The sequence below is a fragment of the Acartia tonsa genome, chromosome 2 (genome assembly GCF_053477335.1).
Source record: "Acartia tonsa isolate MP-2025a chromosome 2, ASM5347733v1, whole genome shotgun sequence".
NCBI classification, from domain to species: Eukaryota; Metazoa; Arthropoda; class Copepoda; order Calanoida; family Acartiidae; genus Acartia; species Acartia tonsa.
In genome coordinates this window covers 37,600,481-37,627,090 of record NC_137261.1, presented here as the reverse complement: position 1 = coordinate 37,627,090, position 26,610 = coordinate 37,600,481, and the positions used below count along the sequence as shown (strand labels likewise).

Sequence of the window (26,610 nt, the reverse complement as noted above, 5' to 3'; positions counted from 1 at the left end):
GGTCACACGGACACATGGCTAGGTTATACACTAATAATTTCCATGAATCTATTCATCTATGCACCAATGCTATACAGGTGACACAGACAGATAGGTCATATGGACACAGGGATAGGTTATACACAGATAATTTAGGTTTTCATTATTACTCGGAGCTAGGCAAATTGTAATTTTTTGCACACACTTAATAAATGCGATTCTAAAGAAAAATGTACAATTCTTTTAAGCATGATTCACCCTTATTATTATAACAATCATTAATTTAATATTGTGTCATTTTGATAAATCTATTACCATGAACAACCAGGAGGTTTTGACAACGAATAATAAATAGAATGTAGTTCAAAAATGACCTATTCTGATTTTTAAAATTATTGATGGAAAAGTCTGGAGTTGAGGAGTGAGTTTAATTTAATATCCAATATTTCTTTTATCCCTTAGCTAACCTAATACTAATATTATTAATTTTAATTAACCAAACTTCACTAAACCTTGGTAAAGCCGTGATTATTTATTCCTCAAATTATAAATATTATAATTCCTGTAGCTTGATGATAATGCAAGCAATGGTTTGTATTTTATTAGCCTATCACTGTACAGAATGTAACTAAACTAACTCTGATGTAGAAATAAATCATGAGAAACATCGATAAAAGTAATTTCATTCCTTATCTTAGTTTAGACAACAGAAAATAGGAAGAAAACTAGATAGAAATAAGGATTTAAAAAAATAAAAAAAATTGTGTTATAAAAATTATGACAAATATTTTGTTTGTTCGCCGTTATAGCCTAGATTTTTAACACTTATAAACACATTTTATTAAGCCAAATAACAATGACACACTATGGAAGCCATTTGATTGCAGTATCTTTTATTTTCATTTTTATTATCGAATGAATAATTATGACATGTGTCGGTCCCATAAAATACTACATATATTTGTATGCTCCTTACTTTCTCTTTAGATTTTTTTTGGTTTTCTACTATGGCTAATATTTAGAGAACAGTAAAGCAAATTAAGGATTACAAAAAATGAGATTTTTAAATTAAATACATATATTGTAATTTGCTCTTGTACATTTTTATTCAAAGAACCTAGGTGTCTGTCACCAAATTTTCATCAATTGAAACATAGACATAACTTCTTTTCCTAGCTGAACGGTTTTGAATGTTTTCCTCTTGGCTTTAATTAAATTTGTGTACAGTATACATATGTAAGATTATTATTAAACTTATGTATAAATGTACCTATACAATTACATATATAGTTAAAATCAGAGAGAAACAAAATAACAAAAGCATTAAATCAAAATTAGGAACTTTAAATTTAAAATTATAAAAAAATTGAGGTTTGAGCATTTTATCTTCAATTTTTTCAATAAATCTATTTATTACCAAAACTAAACAAGTCACAAACAAGATGATTGATATAAAAATAAAAAACAAGGAGGAAATATTTTAGCATCAAATTACCCCAAAACAAATGATTTAGGTTTGTTAAGTTTACCTTATAACTACTAATAAAAATTAATACTTTTTATTACCTGGTGAGCAAAGTTGTAAGTAAATTTATCCTCAGAAACTAATCCCTGAGTTTCTGGCAAACATATATTGTATTTTATGAAAAATTATACTGTATGTAAAGGTAAAATTTCTTTTATTCAGATTTTTTAATACATAATGACTTCATACATAAAAAAACATAAATTTAAACAGGTAAATTTTGTTTATGATTAAATCTGATTTGTTATTCTGAGGGGTTAGAGGTGTAATTAGTTCATAAATTTTGTTGTAGAAGGGTAATCTAACCAAATTAGTCAAAGAAGATTTTTAGAAATTAAGAAGACATACATCGAAGTACTTTCCATGTATACCATATAAAAACTATAATGTCTTTAATGTCTCTAATGTTTTTTTTAGCTTAAGATTGGAATATATACCTAATTGAGTTTAGAATTCCCTATTTTTTAATATAAACTCCTAGAAAAAAAAGAAAAAGATTATAAAAAGTAACTGACTCTATTTTTGTAATTAGTTTTGTGACAAAGAAAAGTTGATTAATGAAACTAAAGATGCATCAAACTAATAAAAACTTAGTTATCTCATCTGAGAACATGGATATATTGATAGTTCAATGAAAGAAATTGTATAGATTTTCCAAAGGTGAAAATGATGGACTATTTCTGGCGGGGTTGTTTAAATCTTCTAAGAATATCATTAAATCAACAAACTGATTAAACACCATTTGTATGAAATCAAAGTTATTAGCCCATTACCAAAACCTATTCCGCATCCTTAAAACCCGTGACTATGGCTCAACACGTAGCGCATCTGCTCGTCGTAGGGGATGTGATAGGTTCGAATCTCGGCCCGACTCCGCTTCATAACTAGAGACGTTATAAATGGTTCCTACTGCTTCTATGTCAGGTGCGCGACATAAATAGTTAGATCAGGAGGAATGCCTTGGCCCGTAAACAGGCGCAAATCATTACCAATTAGGAAATCTCAGATAAAGATCGTTCAATCAAAGGGTTGGTTGTTTGTTGGATGCCACTTAACCTAATATCCTTGGGTGTTAGAGTATCGCATTCCATTACATGCAGATGATACTCTGGATCTCTAGATGATCACTTAAAATCAAAAGAGAATCCCGCTCTTACGAGGTAATAGGTAATCCCTCATCCTTGCAACTGTGCGAAGGCGTGAAAGCTAAACCAGAAACTTTTTCATCCTTTCCAACATGTCATTTAATTAGTGCAGGATTTACCAGGTTTTACTGCAAAAACTTCTACATTTTCAATGTGGGATTTGATTCAACTCTTTTTACCTCAGTAGTAATTATACTATTTAAGTCGATAGACTTTGGGTTTACATAACAATTTTTTCAGTATTATTTCATTATGGTATTACATTAATTTTAATATTTTACTGGAAAAAATGACATTATATTTAATTCAGATGTAGGTATATTTTAAGTTAAGTTTTAGGATATGGGCGCAAGTTTAATCTTATTTTTGAACACAATATTTGAAGATAATATTTTTATCTCAATTATAACAAGATTGTTACAAAATTTATCATTTAAAATCACAATTGTGATTAGTATTTTTAAAATAAGAAAAGTTAATATAAACAATCTGCACAGAAGGACAAAAGTTAACTGAAATGCCAAACTTTTTTTCATTTTGATACATTTCACTTTTCTGACAGTTTTTCTTCTTCACAATTGAAATGATTTTTAATTAATTTTAATCAATTTTTAGAAAATTTTGAAGTTTTTTTCTCCTTATTATGAGCTTGTGATGAATTTTGGAGCAAATCTTTTTTAAAAATAACTCATCATTTCCTAAAATAATACCTTATTCATTCAGACATAATTTAACCTGAAATTCTAAATTGAAATCTGAAAATGATTTTGTTTTGTTTAGAATAAATACAAGAACGGAGAAAGATCTAGTAAGCTGCCCGAAGAAAATATGTGGGACAATGAAACTTTTATTCAATATCTAAGGTGAGTTGGATATATGATTTTTAATCTAAAGGAGCTTTTTTCTGTAACATAATAGGAGCTTATCAATAATAGCTACGTTAGAGGATTTTAATCATTAAAGACACCGTTTTTTTTCGTTGTAATTTACAAGAAAAAATATAAACGAGCATAACTTTATATTTTGATATAACTTATATTTTGATATAAAAGGGGGAATACATGAAGGATACAGATGTACAGACAATAATGTCTTGTAATGTAGTCTCTCTACTAAAATCCACATTTTAGCTGTGGTTAAAAGTAGAATTTTGTAGTTCTATAACATAAGAGTAAAGCAGGGAGTAAGGGAGGGGACAATGGGCAATTAATTCAATTTAAGAGTTTTTGAAGAAAGGCCATGAAAACCAGAATAATCCCGAAAATATGGTTGAAATTGTAAAGTGATTGTTGATTAAATCTAGAAAACCATAAACTAAGAAAAAAGTTCCAAGAAAAAAAAGCAATCATTTGAAAATTAGATTACCAGTATTACAGACTGACATAACCATTCTGTAATTAATTACTAGAAATATCTCCCTGGAACTCTCCAAATGACTGGGAAAGAGAAAAGAGATTTGGGGGCAAGTGATGTGAACATGAAAAAAAGGGGCAGCCAGGCGTGTAGCTGGAGATGGGCAAGTATATGACCCGCACGCCTTCCTGCCCCTTTTTATCCTGTTTATTTCCCCCACCTCACTTCTCCATTTCCCTTTCTCGTCTTCTTTTAAAAAGAAGGTGGGGATGAAGGGAGTGAAATATAGTATGGGAGGGGGGCCGTGTATTTATATTTGAACTTCTCTCTGTCTGCAAAACTATATATATTCAAAACTAACAAAACGAGTAACGGCATTTCTTGCGCAAGTCCCCAAACTCAGTCAGAAACTGCTAAATTCTTGCACATTCCCTTTAAGCCAGTCCCCAAAGTCTGAGACTCCTAAAGATTGAATATTCGATCCATTGTCCCCTCCCTTACTCCCTGAGAGTAAAGGGTTAGACTCTAAGGATATTTACTGTGTTACTATAGTCTCAAGAAAACCAAGAAACCGTTTTTAGATTGGCTTGGGGAAAGAAAAAATGGTGGAAAGGAGAAAAAGACAACAAAACCCAATATTTTGTAAACACATTATCATGATGAATTCTTCTAGCTATACATTACTTTAAACTAAAAGTGTGGCTTCACAATAGCATAATTATTAAGTAAAGTGTGGCAAACTCATTACTAAATTATTTATTAAATCTGAGTTGCTTTGATTTACCCAAACTTACTCTTTAATTTATAGATTACTTTAGTAACATTGTAATCTAAATATTATTAACTTTCAGCATGGTAAAAGTACAATTAGTTTTTAAAATGTTAACTTTTATTGGTTAAAAAGAATTATTGTATTTTAACTCTGAAATTCAAGAAAATAAAAAGATTTTAATAAATCAAATATGGAGAGCAATAAATTCATTAAAGCGTACATATTATTGGCAAATAACTCTATCTGTTTGCTTTTATAAGATCACTTCTAATTATTGATTATAATCATATTTTTCTAGAAAAATCTTGTTTTTTTTGTTTATCCTTAAACAATAAGGAATAAACGTAAAGGAAAAGAAAATACTAAATTTTTTCTGACTTAATATTCCAATTTGTCTAATGCAAGGAAAAATGGTAAATTGCAATCCTGAAAGATTTGACTATTTAATCGTGAAGCATAATCTCATATCTCCCCCATAGAACACAGGAAGGCAGGGGATTTAAATGGAAATACATTGCTCTGGGTGTCCTGAATTTTAATTTACATAAGGGGTATATACATGTTTTATCTTAATTAGGGGTTAATATAAATCTATCGTGAATTGTTTTATTGCCCTGTACTTATTTTGTTTTAAAATATTGGTTCGATTTGCGGCTACATCTGTATCGTTTTCATTCTTAATTTCTGTAAATTAAGAAAAGAAAGTCTATGGTAGTGGTCCACTCGCCAAACAAGGGAATTTACCAATCTTAATTTTGTGCCAAGAGATGATGATTCCTGAGTATTGTTGCCAAATCACAGATTAATTGATTTTAAGGAAGATAAGATAGTTACCAAAACTTTTTTCATGTTGCTCTATTTGGGTCTATTTCAATCTTGGTCCAATTTTTTGGACTGCAAAAATTAATAATTCTGAAGAATAAATAATATTGTGTGATTTTTAGTAAAAAGGAAAATGATATATAATTGAATAGCCAAAAAAAGAACAAATTTAAAAATAATAATTTAAGAAAGTTAGTTCAACTCTAGCTTTAGTATTTTTTTCATACGCTTGTTCTACTAAGTATAATATAAAAAAAAAATTTAAACCTAAAGAAGTATAAGTCTAAAGTTAGCTCCCAATTGTTCAAACAGTTCAAGTTGGTTTCTAATATGGCATAGAAACCTAAAAATATCCACTAAAGAAGAACTTGTTTAAAGCCATACTGAAAAATCTTGTATCGAATCGTACTATAGACAATTTTCCACGAAAAATAAATTAAAACCATACGATTAAGTGGCCAGGTTTTAAGCCTCTTTGGACCAATAAAACAGAGATTGATTATATAAATTGTCATATTATTATCCGATGCGATATTATACCCAAACATAGCAGCTCCAATTTTATCCTTCCTACTTAACTTCCCTTTTTCTTCCTAATGAAGATGAATCTAAAAAGTTTTTAGAATATTCAAGTTTTACATTGTCACACAAAATAATTTTTCATCATAGGAAATAGATTTTTAACAATGATTTATCATTTTTATATTTTCCCGGGATTTTTATTATAATTTCATATTCTTTTATTTTCTTTTTAATACATCCTTACATAAAAGTAACAAGATGTCCGTGTGTTAAGCAAATCGCTGATAAAAAAAGATTAACCTTTACAATGAAGCTTATTATAGGTCTAAAGAAGGTAAATAACCATATTGACCATATAAATAACCCCTTGAAGCCTTTTTCTTACTTTTTTGTTTGTTTGACTAAAACTTTATGTGTTTAAAAATACTCATTAATTAGGTCTCAAATGTTTTAGAAACTTCCTTTCGACCTTAATTATGTGTATCCTATTCCTGGGTTTACTTGTTATTTAAAAAGAATATTTGTTCCAATTCTGAGCATTCCAAAACATTCCCAGACAATAAGCATTTTCTAGTTTTTATGTTTTCAGTATTTGTGTTGGATGTTTGAGATATAAATAAGGATGTAAGGAGAAGTTCTTGTGTAGAAAATTAGATTTTATTACTCGAGTCTTAATATATATAAGCTTTATTCACTTTGGAATGGTAAAATTATCTTAATGATATGATTTTTGAATTTATTTAATTTTTATGCAATTTTAGGGGTGCTTATAAAAATGTCGTCATAAAATACAAACGACCAATGATAGGCCAATACACAGACTAAAATACCAATATTAGGCCAGTAAACATTTGATTTAACCAATGTTAGGCCAGTATGACGTCATTTTTAAAAGCTTCTAAGCCGTACTTAATAATCCTCTTTTAATCTTGATAAAGTTTACTATTTTTGTACATTTTATATAAAACTAGATGGCAGCTTCATATGTTTGTCAACCAATTCTGAATAATCTTTCTGAACTTATTTTCTTGTGGCTTTATCCGAGTTATGGAAACTCAATAAATATGCAATCTAATCACACTAGCATTCACTAGAATTTACATACCACGAGGGGATATATATTCTCAAGATATAAAATAACAATAGATTATAAATATCAACTATTAGGTATTACACTAAAAACAATGATTGAACTTAGTATTTGAAGAATTGAGCAAGTTTATTAGGAAAATAAACTTTTTAAATGTTTGATAACATTTTTTGGAGCATAGATATCAAATTGCTCTTTTGAAATAAATAATATTATTTGCTTTTAAGAGTCAAAGCCTTTTTTTGACCAGTTATCTGATTCATCAGCTATATTAGCTGTTTTTTAGTTTTGAATTTAAATTATATATTTTTTATTTTGAAGCAATCTTTTTTATAATTGTCAGTCCCTCTGTTTGGTCCATATTCTTCAATATTTTCTAACACAACTACCATACAATATTCCTATTTTCTTTACTTTTACAATTTATATTTTATACATTTCTAATTTTTTAAGAAGTTAAAAAATAGTATTATTTTGATTGTATTTTATAACTTCACCAAAAGAAAATACCAATGATCACTAAACAAGCAGTAATGATCACTAAACGGTTGAATAAAATTCATTTTGTTTTGCCAATAACATATTTTATTTTTAGTTCGTGTGGTATGGAAAACAGCTGGGATCAAATAATCTACCCTGGCATGAAGAAATGTCTCATAGGAAACAATAATATTCAAATTCAATATGTATCAAATACTTTGCAAATGTCAAACTGTTTAAAATTGGCAGATTTATGAAACTTTCTTTGGTAGATTTTCTCAATTCTAAGAGTTTGTTTAATATTGTTCAATAGTTAAAAAGAAATTAATAACTATACAACCTTTGTTATTTACAAATTATATTTATGTCTTTAAATCGTTTCCTAATATTGTTGTTAAAAAACTAGGTTGTTTGTTAGCCACCCAAGAGATGATGGAGAATTGTACCAAGAAAAACTGTTTTGAACTCTATGGAGCAGATTTTATGCTAACACAAGATTTAAGGGTAAAATATATTTGATAAACTTGAGTTTCTCAAAAAGCTACTTGCATATTTCATGTACAAAATCATAACTTTAGAAATTTAAAACAGCCTTAAATTGACAATTTAAAGTATTTATATATATTAAGTTCTATTTTTACTATAAATCATTTTACTGGGTTGTCAAAAGGTAAACCATGAATAAATGATTTTTTTTACAGCCCTGGCTGTTAGAGATTAATTCCTCGCCAGCTCTGGGTGCCACAACCAGTACCACTGCAAGATTATGTGCCAATGTACTTGAAGATGTGATAAAGGTAATTTTATGTACTCGCTTGATAAAAAAATTACCACAAACAGGTTATGTACTCTTTACTTTACCTAGTAGCATTTTAAGATTATGTGCAAATGTACTTGAAGATGTGATAAAATTAATAATATGTACCATTCTATACAACTAGTACCACCAACAGGTTATGTAATCTTGTATTTAAACCAGTACTACTGCAAGATTATGTGCCAATTTACTTGAAGTTGTGAGAAAGGTAATTTTATGATTATTTTAAGATTATGTGCAAATTTACTTGAAGATATAAAAGGTAATATTATTTACCCTCTTTGTGCAACTAGTACCACAAGGTTATGTTATCTTGTACTTAAACCAGTACCACTGCAAGATTATGTGCCAATCTACTTGAAGTTGTGAGAAATGTAATTTTATGTATTCTAAACAACCAACTCTTATATTTTTCTTAATCTTGGCTGATTCATAACCGTTTATGAATAGCTCTTAAAATACATTAGCTTTTATACAGACAATTTTTTTTGTTTTGTTAGGTAACAGTTGACCGGCAGAAAAACAAGAACGCAGACACAGGAGGGTTTGAGATAATCTACCGGCAGCAACCTGTGCAACAACCACAATACTCGGGGATAGCGCTCACTATACAGGGATCTAAACTTCCATCTGCACCTAGGTAACATTTGTTAGTAGCGAAGCTACTCTAAAAATCACTTTGTATGTCCGTCAGTCCGTCCGTAACGCTATGGGGGAAATGAGATTGTCTCAGCTACTATTTAAGACATCTGAAAATTTTGGTGAAGTCCCTCCGTCATGCATCAAAAGACTTAATTACTCATTTTTTCATTAAGGTTTCGTGATTTTTGGTGATTTATTGCATATTTTTTTCTTTCTTATATCTTTTATAAAACTTGTTTTGTCCGTTTATTTATCCATGATTTTTTATTATTCTCTACTTATAAATGTTTTCAAGATGCAAATTTATTTTACAAAATGAACAGTTTGACTTTAAAACACATTTAATACATTTACACATTTGTATTTATTTATTCATCGATTGTGATTTCTCCCCTACCTTCTGAACAAAATACGAATGAGAAGGGGTAGCTTAGAAAGATGTATCAAAATATAATGTGAAGGGAGTAAAACAAAATTTAAAAAAAAACAAATTGATTAAAATTTTATATTCTAAATCTCTTTTTAGGCATGAAAGATTATTAATCCAAGATGGTTTACAGTATTATAATTCCCCAAAGCTGAGAATATCTCCCACAAATGACAGCCTACAGGAAAAGATATCAATGATTTAATATTTTCATTTTATCAACAAATGTTAAATCATATATTTCAATTATTTCTTTTTATTTGAGAACAGAGTTGAATTTTTGAAATATTATTTAATAGTTAATTGGTGACAATTAAAGTTTAATATCTTTTAAAAGAATATTTAATAAAATATTTATTTAGATTTTTAAAAAATTGAAATAACAGCGGGGGCGGGAGGTAGAAGTTTTCCGTGTGTTTGTGTTTATACAGGGTATAAAAAATCCTAGATGTTATTGTCAATTGTTATATAGAATTATATTTTAAAACATTACTAGACAAGAAATAGATTTTATAAAAATAAGTAAATTTGGCAGCAGATTTTAAGGAAGTGATACTTAGTCGTTTTTGCAGAATACAAATACTGACAGTGGTCTGTTTAAAATTAAGTATTATTCAAGTAATTTTTCCCCTTTTAAAGTTAATTTTGCATTAGAAATGGCGTTTCTGTAATCTTCATGTATTTATTATTTGTTTAGTTTATTCTGTAGTTAGGTATGTAACGCATAAAGTATGCAATTTGACAAAATCTCAAACGTTTTTATGTCGATATATGACATATTTCTCTATATCATTTTTACAATTTTATTTTCAACACAGTTACAGAGCTGCAAAAGAAGGATCGACGACGACTCTGAACCCCGCCTTAAAAGTTTGTACATGGTATTGTAATTACACATAAAGTTACAGTCAACACTCAACTTTGAAGATCCCCTCTTTCAACACAAACTTTTTACAAAAACACATCTTCAAAAATTTGTTGCAATTACCCTGTGTATCAGAAATATTAAGGTATATGACATAAGACGGTAAATTTGTGTACCACTCAAATAAAAAAAAACAAAGATTAATCCTTATTCAATTTAAACTCTTGGTTCATAGGTTTGGAAACTGTAAGTCTGTACAACACAATTAAAAGTTCTTTCTATTAAAATAGGTCTTATTTTTGCTATATGTCCAAATAATAGCTCAGTTATATATTTATGATCTTATGTGTAACCTCCGTACGTTAATTATTGATATCTGTAACGTTACAGGCCTTATTTGCTGAAGCCGAGATATTATCCAAGGGAAATCCAACTGGAAATCCGCGAATGGTTGAATTAATAGACACGATTATGTCTATTCCTTCCTGCTTGCAAGATCAACATTCTAAAGTACAGGTAATACATAGAATTAATCTCCTCCCACCAACCAATATGATTATGGACAGAACCGGTTTTGATCCACTGGAAAGGATTCGGAATCGCAGCAATAATACTTTTAATTAAAGTTATACGTTCCCAGACATCTCTTTAAAAATTTAGTACTTTCCCTCATAGTGCATAGCGAGCACACAAACCCCCCTTCCTTATTTTAAATTGAAATCAAGGAAGTTTATTTTTCCAAAATAACTTAGCAAAATGTAACAATTATCACCAGAAAAAAACTTTCCCCCTACCCTTTATATATATATTAAAATGATTCTTTGATGAAAAGTAAAATGAAATAATATTTTCTATCGCCATATGACTTATTTGCACTCGATAAATGTGATAAGTTTAGCCAACAAGTTGTCCTGTTTGCTTTCCAATCAACAGACTATCACACCATAAATACAAGGTATGGGACACTTAGAACCTAGTGTAATTCTTCAAATTTATTTATCTAAAGGAATCATCTTTTATTTGTAGTGTTGCAGTTTTCTATCTCCTCAAGGGATGAGAGTTTACAATAAAAAACTTGTTGTGCATTTTTCAGGGATTTTTACATTAATCCTTATAATAAAGTAACAGGATCTGTTTCTGTCTGTGTGTGTGTACCAAAGGATATAGCTAACAGCTTAACCGATATGGTTCTCATTAACAGGGTAGCTTCTCATAGGTTCTGGGAGGGTTTATAATTATTTTGAGAGAGGGTACACCACCCTTCCAAGAGAAAAATTCTAACAAAAGTTTTGTTTTTGACAAATGCTTTGTCCTTCAGTCTGGTTTTTCTTATCAAAGCTTTCCTGATAGGCATAGCTAAATCTTAGTATGTAAGATTATTTTTTAAAGCAATCTTTATCAATTCTTTTGACACCCTGGCATGGTATATATATTCTTTGATCCGCAACCCAACCACCCCATGAAGAAGTTCTATTCAATACAAAAGCTGATGAGGCATTTTCATTCATATTTTTGTAAAGAACATTATTTGAATTTTCTGAATGAATTAAAATTTTGCAATAAAAATTCTTATTTTATAAAATAGATTTATATAACAAAAATAATGAATATGCTGGGAATAGTCAAAATAGAAATATTTTCCTTTTTAACTTTCTTGTGATTAATTGCAGTGTGACGCGTTTTGTTTCTTTAATCCCCTGACTGCCCCCCTGCTAACAATAACACTCCCTTATATCAAGGATAAAGTGATGGGATAATTATTATTTATCATACGCATTAAAGTTGACTAATAAATAGCCTTTTACGTAATGCGATGCTTTACAAAGTGTCTAAAAAAAATCAGCCATGTGACGTATTAAAATGAGGAATTATTCATCTCTTTTATATGGGTTTTCTTTCCCACTTCTCCTCTCATCCCCCATTTTTATGACGTCACATGGATGATTTTTTTGAGAAATTTTATAAAGCTTCACCAAATGTTATATTGTATTAATTAACTTTTTTTGCGTTTTTTGGGATATGGTCGAGCGGAAGAAGGTAGCAAAATAGAAATTTTTAATGATTGTTGTCCTCTATAAGAAAAAACCATTAGCAAAACCAATTGCATACCATATTATTTTGTTTTGTTTCTGATCATCTACTCTATAAATTTGTCTGAATAAATTTTAGGACTCTTTTTTTATTCATTTCTGGTGAATGTTGTCATCCTTGTTTCATCTAAAACTAATTACAAATAAAGGAATTGTACAAAATTTTATTGTTTTTTTTTTTTATCAATTTATTGTTTGAGGTGCTTTTCTATTAGTTAAAGGCTGATTTTTTACCTAATACGTAATCTGCCACTGAAATAAATATCTTCCATTCCATTTACTTATCCCTTAATCTCAGATCTCATTCACACCGGAGACCATTGATTTTCGATAATTACAGACTTTGCACAAAAACATGACCACTCACACACACACACACTCACACACGAACACAAATAAATATACAATAATATTCACATAATACAGTTAGGGAGTTGAATCCATTTTTATAGAAGCAGAACTATAATCTATGATTATGGTTTGGGCCCTCTAAAACTGTAATCTACCCTTCCACTTTCCCCTCTCTTGGTGAAGATATCTTCAACGCCGATACGATTTTTGAAATGTAAGATTACACTTTTGCCTCTCTTGGTGAAGATATCTTCAACGCCAATACGATTTTTGAAATATAAGATTCCACTTTCAATAGAGGCGAAACTGGAATCATGGTTTACATTTTTAATATCTATGTTTCTGTAATCTTCCATTACTTTTTTAACATCGACATAATAGAAATGTACCATACTATTTTAAAATTATGTCAATTGTGAAAAAAAGCATAGATTTTATATATAATTTAAACATCGTTGTATATTCTTAATTAAATAAACAAAACATACAAAGAGCGTATATAAAAGATGTTTTGTTTATTTAAGAAAAATACTTTAAAAAGTGTATCAAATGAGTATTCAAAATTATTTTAAGAAAGTCATTTATTAATTAATTCAATTGTATATATTTGTAATTTTTTTGTTCAATTTATTTCATCTTAATATTTCCCTAGTAATCTTTCACTTACTCATTTAAAGTATAAAAAAAATTACCATGAAAACAGACAATGCAACGTTCAAATAAAACCAAGAGACATTTAGAATCCATTGAGAATGAAATACTAGCTGCTCCTTCTTGGCAGATATTTCATTTTCAAGATTTGAGGTGAAAACACCAAATTCAACGAATATACAAGGCAATTCTACTTTGAATACAGGAAGATAAGATGTGCTGTAAATTGTGCTCAGTATACTTTTAGATACTTTTGTAACAAAAATAAAAACTTATTAATGTGAAATCAATGCAGCAGTTGTGATTTGACTTGAATTTGGTTAACTTGTCTTTGTGTTTTATTTGGTTTCTTTTTGATCTTAAACATTAAGGTATAGAATTCCTAACAATCTAGCTAAGTTATTCGTAGAAATATGTAAAAATTTTGACAGGAAAGAGATAAAATTTGCACTTCTAGACAAAGATAGTTTTTTAGAAATCATATGGTTGAAAAATTCCTTTGCTGTATTACTGGAATGATTCATAAATAACAAAAAAAAAACAAAGGTGTTTATCTGCTAGATTTAAGTTTTAAGTTTATGGATTATAGGACCAGTTTGACCAAATCGATATCCTTTTTCAATTGTGCTAATATATGACTCTACAGGTTATCTGATTCTTGACTGTAGGATAAATATTTCTATAATTTTCTATATATTTCTAATAAACTGCTAAGTAACAAAATGTAATTAATCTGTTTCTATTAAAATTTTTGAATTAAATTCATTAATAAATGGAAGACCAACTATTAAAGGAACCCTGCAAGAAATACCTCTCTTTAATTGCTAAATGCCTGCCATAAGTCGACCCAATACAAAAATTTGACGCCTCCAGCTTCAAAAATAAAAAGTTAACCCTTAACGGTCGGGGGGGGGGGTGGCGTTGAACGCCCCCCCCTTCCGTTTTTTTCTATCTCATTTTCTGTGTGTGAAAGATAAAGAGCCCAAACTGCTTGACTTTTTAAGTATGGGTATGACACATAACTGAGAGTTGGATTTTTTTGAATATCTCCATCCTGGCGGGCACAGGATGCCAGCAAACCTGGCAGGGTCATCCAGGTAAAGAGCAAAATATTTTTTTGACTAAAACAAAGCATTTTATCATACCAAAATACTAAAAAATCCTCTAGTAGTACATTCTTATATGAAATACAGGTGTTCAAGTAACTTTCAGGTTCCAGGTATGATCCTGCAGGTCCTGATCCTCCAGGTCTCAGGAAATCTTTAAAAGGCTCCTGTGGCCGCAATTTTTGACTTAGAGACTTCAAATTTTAAACTTAAGCTTTTTTTACATGTCTACATAATGTATTAAAATTTCATGAAGATCCGCCGCCGTTTTCCCGCCGACCGCCGACTGCGGCGGCTGGCAGCTGCTAAGTACAGCTGCGGCCGCTGAAATTTATATTTGATATTTCTAATGTAAAATTTACACAAAAATAAACATTTTCTGCAAAAAAAATTTCTTCTAGCTTTAAAAATAAAAAAATTACAGCCGTTTGAAATTTTTAAGTAAAAAAGGACCTAAAAACAAAGGTTGTTAAATAAAAGGGTGAAGGAAGCGAAAATTGACTTAGACTTATAAAAGGTCGGAAATTCATTATCAAACAGGGGACTTGCACAAAAAAATTTAGCCCTCTAGCTCTAATAGGAACTGAGATAATAAGGGGGGGCGTTGAACGCCCCCCCCCCCCAACTGATTAAGGTGCGGCAAGGGGCCCGACTGTAAAGGGTTAAAGAAGTATCAAAATGATTATTTTAGTACAATAAAAATTTTGAAAGTTTTTCATTGCTAATAATAAAATTTTCATTATTAAAATACGTCGTCTGGAAGCAAAATTAATAGCTTATCTTTGTCAATAACTTAGACTGCCAGTAACTGATAACACACAGTGGGATCAAATGACAAATACTTGGACATTAAGAGTAGACAAAAGTAAACTTCAATAAATAAGCTTGTATTTGAAGTAATGGTGTAATTTCTTTTGCTTTAACTCAGAAATAACTTAAATTTTGCCCCTGTTAACTTCTAATTTGCATTTGGTAATTATGTCTAGCTGTTTTGGAGGAGTGAAGCTACCCTATTTTTAAAAAATCTATAAACCTTCATAACTTAGGTTAGGATAGGAATTTTTTAACAAAATCAACGTCTATGTAAATATTTCTTCAATGCAAACAATGTTTGTAAACAAGAATATAGTGGCAGGGGCACCCAGTTCGAGTCCCGGGATTTTTAGGTAGGCCCAGAATAAGTAAAATAGGAGACTTGTAAGGCATGTTTTCAAATATTTTTTTTACAGATATAAACAACAATAACATAATTTTCAAAACACTTTTGATTTTGTGCAATACCTTTATTCTAAGTGAAGTTATGTTCATTTAAAGTTTGTATAAGAATATACACATAATTACTTATATTATTTTCTCTCAGAAAATGCATATTGCTCTTTCTCTCTCATGCATATATAAGGTTTTGCAAGTATTATAAAAAATCCCCCAAATTGAATTTCTGCTGGATCAAAACCAGTTAGAAATACAAATTTTTAAAGAAAACATGAAATATAGCAAATTTAGTCGCTAAAATAAAAGTATTTATAAAACATCTTTATTTAACGACTCCTTTATCCCTTAAATGTCCATTAAAACCGAGGGAATGGCAAAAATAGTTAAAAAACACGTCATCAGCGGCAAATAACGGCGAAATGGTTTGCCAGAGGCAAATAATGCAGAAGTAAAGAAAGATCCACCTCCAAAAGTTTTAAATATTGTAAAGATGGCTTTTGGCTCTAAAATGACTCCTTCCCCCTCTAACAGGGGAAAATTTGAAATTAACAAGAACAAAATTATTCAAGTCATGAAATATAAAACACTTAATTACTCAAAAACGGCTGGGAGGGCGCACATATTGAAAACTGTTTTATACACAATACATGTTGCATATTAATAATATTATTGCAAAAACCCTGTGTTGGGCGAGCGGAATCAATAGCCGGCCTATTAAATACCTATTTAGTTAAAAACCAAAACCGTTTATACTGCCAACATAAAACAAATATTGAAGTAGTACAGATTTATTAAAATAAAGAAAAAGATAGATACATACAGGTTAGGTGCGAAGCTTCTCTACAGGTGTCACGCCAGGATGACCCAATCTAACCTCTTAGTCCTGGATTAAATAACCAAGACAAGGTTCAGAAGGCAAAGTAGAAGAATGACTCTAAACTCTGTTAGTTGCTAACCTTTGCCCTGTCTCCAATCCTAGTTGTCAGTACAACCCGTATTGAGTAGGGCGCCAGTTAAAGCAACACTGGGTACAAGGTACACGGTATGGTGGAAACAGTTTGGTAGATTCTAAATAATAACATATTAAGAACAAATAATATAATAGATAACAACTATAGATTAACTATTAGAGTATCATAATAGAGTTAAACCTAACTATATTGCTAAAGGCAAAGTACAAAGGTTAATTGAAAGAAAGCTGTCCTAATAGAGTGTCTATAGGGCCTTATATCTATTGGATAATGATAATTACAATTGATATTTACATACCTAAATACAGTGCTCATTAGGCGGCGGATTTCCTTAAACTGCAATTATCTACCATTTAGCTAGCCCTAACGTAAACTTATATTTGAGCGATAACTAGTTTAGGACATAAACAATAGAAATTTAGTGTACTTAAAACAGAATATTTATTAAAAATCACAATAATTCGACAATTTAATGTACATGTTTTAAGTAATATTTTGTCAACGTTTTGTATTAATTTTTATTTATTAAGTACAAATGAACATTAATTAACCCTTTGGGGAAGAGTGCATATTCACCTAGCTGCTCATACGACACCCTGCCCACCTGGCCGTTTTTGGTTAAAATGGAGAAAACTGATTTTTTTGGGTTAAAAATCATTATTAGGTCCTAGGATAGATAAAAGTCGATTTTAAATTTTTTAGATGTCCCGCTTTTGTCAACCCACTGTGTAACATTCTTACAATAAAACACCCTTTTTTTATAGTCAATATGTCTTTTAAAAATTTGTTTTAAATTGCGTTTGAAAGTGTAAAATCAAAGTGGGAAAAAATGAAACTAATATAAGTAATACAGATGCTCAGCTGTGATTGGTTGTTCAGCAGACTAAGCATGGACTCAGACTTCTGATACGCTAGAAATCCTAAAGGCTGGCATTCTCACACTACATTACTCTCAATACAACACAAATTAAACTGATTTTTTTAATGATTTTGACTATAAAGAAAGTTGTTTTTATTGTAAAAATGTTATCAGTTACTGGCATCCTAAGTTTCTCCCAAAAATAAGCTTATAATTTTCTAGGCAACGTATTTTAATAATGAAAATTTTATTATTAGCAATGAAAAACTTTCAAAATTTTCATTGTACTAAACATATGATTTTAAAATGTCTATAACTTTTTTGTTTTTGAAGCTGGAGGCTTCAAATTTTTTGTATTGGGTCTACTCATGGGTCTTTCAGCAGTTAAAGTGGTTTATTTCTTGCATGGTTCCTTTAAGGGTATTTATTTGCCTTTGCTACAAGTAACTTTTTCTTATTTAAAGTTCTCTTCTATATTAAACTACTGTAAAGCTTTCTACTTAAAAACAAAAACAGTGTGGGAATATGAATCTTAATATATGGAGGTATAGATTCTTCTAAGTGTGTTCTACTATACTTTCACAAGAATAACTGGAATAATTATCCTGAAGCTTGTATGTTTGATGGCAAAAAGCCCCAACCTACAGCATCTATAAGTTCTTGTTCCAGATATGGTTGAATCAAACAGCAACTTTTGATTGATATTTGATCTAAGTAAGTAATTTTTTTTGGATAGTGTCTAAATACAAAGCAATTTGATTGTTTCAGTTCTTCAGACACCCAGAAATTCATTGAATATCTCAATCATGTAAACATTGCCACAGCACAGCAAAAGCAAGTCTTGTAGTTAAAGACCCCTTTTCTAACATAGTTTTTTTTCATGGTACAACTTTAAAGTTAAAGCTTTCTTTAATAAACATGAATTTCTAGGAGAAACAGAAATTCATTTGGTAATAAAGCTAAGGTTTAAGTCAATTTGGCCAGCAATCTTTCTTTATTGCTGGTAACTTAGATAATGTATGTAATCATGCAATTTTACTAAAAGCTAGATGAACTTTTGGGTCTGTCAAAAGTTCAATTTTTTTTTCAAGCTAGCTAGGCAAAATCTTCTACATGGATTCTATCTTATACTTTTTCTTCTTTGAAGCTAATGATGAAAATTATTGCTTATTTGACTTCTAAACCAAATCATGCTATTTTTTGATAACTAATTTATAAGCATTCAATCAAGATTACTGCTTATTTTGCTAATAAACAAAATCATGCTTCTTTTTTTGGATAAATTACTTATAAAAGACCTAGGTAACCACTGAACCGATTGGATTCTACTCTTTAGGGTATATACATATTAGTCATGTGGTGGTTTTAAGCTATTTTCTTGGGGGGGGGGGGGGACACTCCCAACCCCCCAAAAAATGAAAATTCCCCCCCCCCCCAAAAAAAAAACAATAATTTTCTTTGGAACACATTAGACTATGAGTAGCACCAGTAGTACTTTTTTTTTTATTATCTCTTGGGGCAAAGCCCCTAGAGGCTAGGAGTGAAGCTGCTAGTTACATATAAGCAATCAATGAAAATTTTTATTTATTTGGATTATATAACAAATTATGCTATTTTTGATAAATTACTTAAAGGTAAACAATGAAAAACATTGCTTATTTGGCTTATATCAGCCAGGAAGGAAGGGATTAATTATTAATCCTCCTCCTTTTTCTTCACTTCAAAATTATATAAGACATTTTTACTATAAATTACTGAGTATTTAAAGTGTGCTACCTTTTTATATGTTTCAATATTATTTGGCCACATTTTGGTCAAAAACGCTTACAAATCAGACCTTTTTCGACCAAAGATACTAAAATGGTTCCTTTACAAGCCCAATCAATCAGTTTTAAGATATCTTTATATTTCAAAGAAAATACCCAAAAAAAATTTGGGTGTTTCCTTGGTAATTACTTCTTAGGAATTTTTTTTATCAATTTTAAAAATTTGGGTAACCCCCCTCTCAACAACAAAATATTTTTTTTTGTAAAATATTATTATGTTGGACAGGAAGGAAGGGAGGGGTGGGAGGGAGGGTAAGTGGAGACATAAGCCTCATTAGTCTAGCATGGCAACCGGTGAACGGAATCACAGTTCTGCACCACAAGCCTCAGGCGACTGACAATAAAATGTCAATTCAGCTTATTTATAGCGTGGAAGGAGCGAGATAGAACTAAAATCTAAACTAACCTAAAATAGTTTTTTGAAATTTTGAAAATTTGAGTACCCACCCAACAACGAACACCTCTGGCCACAGCACTCAAAAATTAAATATGCCGTTTCCTTTTAAATGCACAGATACCAAAAAATAGAAAAAATACTTATTTTTACTTTTTTCTCAGCAATAATAATTAGCCCAATAAGTAAAATAAAATCATGCATGGTATATTTATATGTATAAATGTGCATTTATTTCAAACCAATGAAAATCCAAACTGAAGTACAAAATAGAATCTAGAAATTTTGCCTGGCTTTCATTGTAGGTGGATTGAATTTATGTAAAGGTAATTCTTATCTCGGGATTCTTTAAAACTGTAAATAATGGTAAAGGACGATGAAATATTAATAATCCTTGCCAAACCATTTCATTTTTATGTAAAAAGGTATGATAACCAATCTGCCATTGTCCTATCACTCTCAGATAAAGTTTAACTTTGGCCTATGTTATATGTTACTAGTGGCTTCGCCCCTAGCCTCTAGGGGCTTTGCCCCATGAGGTAATGGAAAGCCAACCCTCCTATAAGAATTTTTTAGAGTTATATTTTTTAAAAAGTTATTCTTTGCCACATAACTCTTTGGTAAAATTAAACCCAGGTTGTGCGCCGTATGCACAAAAATTTCAATTCGTAAAAATTAAACCCAGGTTGTTCACCGTATACACAAAAATTGAAAACTCACCTCTGTAAATTTTATTTAATACCTATATGTGCGACAACTCTTAAAAGATGTCAATGTTTAAAAATTACAAAAAGCTCAATAATTTTTTTTAGGGAGGGGGGGGGGTCATGAGGGCTTCGCCCCATGGTGCAGTGGGGTTCCCCAAACCCAATTACTGGTTTTTGTTTACAAAAAAAAAAAAATAGAAATTGGGATTTTTTTATTTTTAGGGGGGTTGGAGTGTCCCACCCCCCTAGAAAATAGCTTAAAACCACCGGAGGACCCGTAGGTAGAAAAGTAGAGCCCAATCTGTTCAGCAGTTACTAAGATTTTATAAATAATGTAAATAAATTTTTTTTGTGGGAGGGGTGGTTTTTTAGTTTTTGGAGGGATTGGGGGTGTCCCACCCCCCAGGAAAATAGCTAAAAACCATCACATGACCAGAAGGTATAAACCCTGAAAAGTAGTGCCCAATCGGTTCAGCGATTACTAAGATCTTAAGCTTCAGACGGACAGACAGACATCAAGCTACTTTGTATTATAGACTAGCGGCTTTTTTACCTAAAGTTTCAATAGAGAATTTTAATAATTTGTTTACATTTTTTTTGTTTTCTGTATTTTATAACATTTTCTAACTCTTTACAACTTTTTATATTTATTTATATTGATTTATATTTTTAAATTTTTTCTCTTTTTTAATGTTTTTAAAAAAAATTTTGTTATTAGCCTTTTTAGGGCTTTGCCCCTACAGGAGAAGTAAGGTTTCTCAATCTTTTTAATTTGATAAAACAAAGTTTAGAGGAAGAAAAGAAATTTAAAAAGAAAAGAAAAATTAAATATAAAAAAGTAGGTATAAAAAAGCAAAAAAAAATATAAAAAAATATAAGAATATATAAAAACATAAAATTCTTTTTTAAAATTCTTTTTTTGGGGGGGAAATTTTCATTTTTGGGGGGGTTGGGGATGTCCCACCTCCAAAGAAAATAGCTTAAAACTACCACAGGACTAATAGGTATATACCCTGAAGAGTAGAATCTAATCTGTTCAGTGGTTACCAAGATCTTAACCCTTACAGATCGGGCCCCAATTCCCACCTTAATAGATCGGGGGGGGGGGGTCATATTGACCCCCCCCTCTATCTCAGCTTCTGTTACAGATAAAGACGTAAAATTTTTTTCTGGTGGTTCATGTGTATTTTTAGAGAAAATTACTTTTTCTAGTCATAGCGGCCAGGCCACTCCTTAGCCACTTTTTAGCGGCCAGCCGCTAAATTTTAAAACAGCTGTAGAGCGGCCAATTTTGCAGCTAGGATGACCAAATTTTAGGACGAACTTTTATTTTTCATAACAAAAAAATTACTTTTTCTGATCATCGCCGAAAAACGGCAAATAACGGAAACCGCCATTTTCGGCGGTTACGGCGGTAAAACGGCGGTTGGCGGCGCCAATTAATATTTTTATCTGTTTATTGCTGCTCAAGAATTTACCAAAAAAAATTTCAGGTCTCTAGCTGTAATAGAAGCCACAATATTCAGGATATATGTCTGTAGTAAAAGCCGGACAAAAATCGGTCATAAAGTCGGTCAGGGTGCGGTCAAACGGTCATAACACCACTTTTCTCATAAGGTCATTGATATCTTAGTATTCACCAAAAAAATTATAGGTTTCTACCTTATAAACAACACTATTTAGAATTTTTTTTTAATTTTGGTGCTACCCAACCGACTTTGACCGGACACCACGACCGACACAGACCAGATATCCTAATAAAATCAACTCTTGCCGACGCATAATTACTAAACTTAAAAAGTCATGAAGTCACAGCTCTCCATCTTACCTACAAAAAAAATGACATTGAAAAAACTAGAGGGGGGGTCAATATGACCCCCCCCCCCCGATCTGTAAGGGTTAAGCTTCAGACGGACGGATGGACAGACAGACGGACAGACGGATGGACGGATAGACGGACAGACAGACATCAAGCTACTATGTATTATAGATAACACATACTTAAGACTTAAAACTTATTGTAATGAAAAGCTTTCACTTAAGCTAAGCTAACAAATAAAATTATGAAACATATCCGGTATCTAAAGAGATAAGACAATGGCCGATAAATTAATGCACATCCATAATGATGACGCACTAAATAACCCCTTCTGTAGATTAAAATTAGTGGTTCAAACGTTTATAAACACAATTTAATCAACCAATCAAAATTCAGTAAAAATGCCCAAAGCCAATGTATAAGAAAACGTTATTGTAAAACTGTGTGTACTATTGTAATAAGCAGTCAATTGTCTCCTCCCTCTCTGGATACAAATACTAACTAAGAAAGAATAAAATGCGATGGTACTCTACAATTCACTTTTCTGCCTGTCCATCATTCTGGCCATGATTTTTTATGATTTTCCAGTATGGCTACGAAACCAATTAATATCCGCTGGATCAGACCCGCCTAATCCATACTTGAAACCATTTTTCTACAAATAGTAAAGTAAAAAGTTGTAATATGAACACCAGTTTTGTTAGACTGGGCCTTCGCCCCTTTGGGACTAACAAAACTGGAAAACAGATGCAATAAACAACTAATCTTGGCTGTGTAGTTTTGACAATGCCAGTTTTCATCAACCAATTAAGATTAAATAAAAGTAAACAAATTTATAAATCCAACAAATGTTTATAAAACTTTGGGTACTACTGAAATTTAAACCCTCCCTTATTTAGCTGAGAGTGAACATAGTAAAAGACATAGTTATAGAAACCTGCAAACCATAAGAGGGATTTTTTTAGTTTTTAGACATACAGACTTCTACCAACCCTTTTTGTAGAAAACGTCACTTAGAAGCAATAACATTTCGTATGTATCTTATCAATTTATATTGTTACTAGCGGCTTCGCCCCTTTGCCCCAAGAGGTTTAATCAAACCAATTTTTCGTATTTTAGATTTAAAAGAAAAGTTAAAAAAAAATTTTTTTTGTGGGGGGGGGAAATTATTTTTTTTTTTGGGGGGGGGTTGTCGACCCCACTATATAAATTTTAGTTTTAAAAAGAAAAAAAAAATTTTTCTTTTTTTGGGGGGGGGGGGATTTTCATTTTTGGGGTGGTTTGGGGTGTCCCACCCCCAAGAAAATAGCTTAAAACCATCACAGGACCAGTAGGTATAATCCCTGAAAAGTAGAGCCCAATCGGTTCTGAGATCTTAAGCTTCAGACGGACAGACAGACATCGTACTACTTTGTATTATAGATAACTCTTAATATAAAAAGCTTTGTCAAATGTTTTAAATGGACATTCAAGACTTTCTGATAACAATTACAGGGTGCTACTGTCCTTCTCATTATGTCTTTTCATGTTATTATAGACAGAATTTATTTAATTTTTCGTCCATTTTTCACTCTATGTAGACAACTTTAATTGTACCCAGGGAGGTAGGGAACATTGGACTAAAATTACCTTCTTAGCTGGTCCAAAACCTCTAGGTACTTTAATTCAAGTTTAGTAGTAATTTTTTTTAAAAATCCGCGAAAAATTCACAAAAACCACATGAAGGAGGGGTCAGAGGTGAATTGTAAATAAAAGCAAAGTTGCTTAAAATTTGAAATTATAAAATTTGTCTTTTCTTGATAAAACAGTAAAATGAAGTTTAGTAGTATTTTATTTAAAATCCGCGAAAAATTTACAAAAACCATATGAAGGAGTGGTCAGAGGTTAATTGTACATAAAAGCAAAGTTGCTTAAAATTTAAAAATATGAAATTTTTCTTTTGATGTTGAAACTGTAAAATGAAGTTTAGTAGTAATTGAAAAAAAAAATCCGCAAAAATTCCCACAAAACTGAGTATACACAAATAAGCAAACTTTTAGTTTTTGCATAGATAGACATTTCATATTTTACAATTTTTTCTGTGAAACCAATAGTTTTCGAGTTATTGAATTTTGAACCGTTTTGGGCCATTCTGGCCCACTGTGTGCAGTGGTTGAAACATTTCGACACTATCCTTATACTAAAGTAACAGGATGTTTGTCTGTCTGTCTGTGTGTCTGTCTGTCTGTGTGTCTGTCTGTGTGTACCGAAGGATCTCGCTAACCGCTGAACCGATCGGGTTCTCCTTAACAGGGTAGCTTCTCATAAGTCCCGGGAAGGTTTTTAACTATTTTGGGGGAGGGTACCACCACCCTCCCAAGAGAAATGACAAAAAAATCGAAATTTTAAAAAACGTTTAGGAGACTTCAACGTCAAATGAAGAGGTATCGTACGTAAATAATTATAGTATAGACTTTATCAAACAAAAACATTTAAAGTGCCACTAGAGGCCTCTAGGGGCGTAGCCGCTAGTACTAAATAAACTAACCAATTAAAATTCAGTAAAGGTCCCCAAAGATGTTAAACAAACAAAAATGAAAATGTTATTATAAAACTTTGGAAACTAGCAGAGAGGTGGACAATGGACTGTTTATTACAAGTTTTACAATAACGTTTTCTTATTGGTTGGCTTAACAACTTTGGGGACTTTTATTGGATTTTGAATGGTTAGGTTATTAAGTACTAGCAGCTTCGCCTCTAGCCTCTAGGGGCTTTGCCCCATGAGGTAATTTAAAAAAAATATAAAAAATATAAAAAAAAATTCTGGTGCTGCGCCCATAATTTATGGGCATCACCAGAATTTTTTTTTTTGGGGGGGGGATTTTTTTGGGGGGTTGGGGTTGTCCCACCTCCCAAGAAAATAGCTTAAAACCACAACAGGACCAATAGGTATATACCCTGAAGAGTAGAATCTGATCGGTTCAGTTGTTACCGAGATCTTAAGAACAGATGGATGGAGGGACAGACAGACAGGCAGACATTGTTCTACTTTGTATTATAGTAGTGTTTAAACCAACCAATCAAAATTCAGTAAAAGTCCCCAAAGTTGTTAAGCCAACGAATAAGAAAATTTATGATTTGAGATTTCTAATATAAATTTTACTTTAAGATAAACATTTTCTGAAAAAATTGTTCTAGCTTCAAAAATAAGGAAATTACATCCATTTAACATTTTAATTAACCTTAAAAAATAAAGTTGTTAAATGAAAGGGTGAAGTAGTTGAAAAACGACTTTGTCCCACTTAAACTCGAAAAATTATTATTTAACAGGGAACATGCACAATTTTTTTTGCCATCTAACTCTAATAGGAGCCGAGATGATATGTAAGGGGGGGGGGGGGCATTGAACGATTAAGGTCCGGAAATGGGCCTGATAGTTAAGTGTTAGCAACCTTTATTTTTAGGTCCTTTTTTTCTTAATAACTTCAAACTAATAAAAATATAATAAAAAAAACTAACTAATATGTACCATTTCTACTATGTCGATTTAAATATATGATATGTTATCTTGAATGTATCATTCCAGTTTTGTCTCTATTGAAAGTAGAATGATACATTACTATTATGTCGATATAAATAAGGAAATCAATGTTTATGAATACGCTGATATGTAAACATGAATGTATGATTTCAGTTTCGCCTCTATTGAAAGTGGAATCTTATATTTCAAAAATCGTATCAGGGTTGAAGATATCTTCACCAAGAGAGGGGAAAGTGGAAGGGTAGATTACAGTCTTAGAGGGTCCAAATCATAATCATAGATTATAGTTCTGCTTCTATAAAAATGGATTCAACTCCCTAACTGTAATAATAAATATTAGCATTCTTTGGTGACATAAATATATTGTACATATTGAACACTGCCATATATTTATTGGGCAATTATTCCATGAAATTTTCTACCAATTTATTAATTGATAGCCAGCAATCCTTATACTAAAGTAACAGGATGTCTGTTTGTCTGTTTGTGTGTCTGTCTGTGTGTTTGTACCGAAGGGTCTCGCTAACCGCTGAACCGATCGGGTTCTCCTTAACAGGGTAGCTTCTCATAGGTACCGGGAAGGTTTATAACTATTTTTGGGGAGGGTATTACCACCCTCCCAAGAGAAACATAAAGCATATTATCATAGCCTAGCTGTGCCCATA

The 26,610-nt window shown here is 31.0% G+C and overlaps 1 protein-coding gene and 1 long non-coding RNA gene across 2 annotated transcripts in view; one reads left to right on the top strand and one right to left on the bottom strand.

The window, feature by feature from the left end:
- Window positions 1-26,610, top strand: part of LOC145311718 (uncharacterized) — an 81,830-nt gene that overhangs the window by 43,207 nt on the left and 12,013 nt on the right. The window contains exons 23-29 of the mRNA XM_080150688.1: window positions 3,430-3,512; window positions 7,804-7,869; window positions 8,096-8,192; window positions 8,390-8,485; window positions 9,006-9,145; window positions 9,674-9,759; window positions 10,831-10,955. Of these exons, the coding sequence (XP_080006814.1) occupies window positions 3,430-3,512; window positions 7,804-7,869; window positions 8,096-8,192; window positions 8,390-8,485; window positions 9,006-9,145; window positions 9,674-9,759; window positions 10,831-10,955 (693 nt within the window). The remainder of the gene's footprint in view (window positions 1-3,429; window positions 3,513-7,803; window positions 7,870-8,095; window positions 8,193-8,389; window positions 8,486-9,005; window positions 9,146-9,673; window positions 9,760-10,830; window positions 10,956-26,610) is intronic.
- On the bottom strand, window positions 16,622-17,178 carry LOC145312793 (uncharacterized). The gene is made up of 2 exons (XR_013877125.1): window positions 17,119-17,178; window positions 16,622-16,917 (listed from the first exon to the last, which is right to left on the bottom strand). It is a non-coding gene; the product is annotated as an uncharacterized LOC145312793 (long non-coding RNA).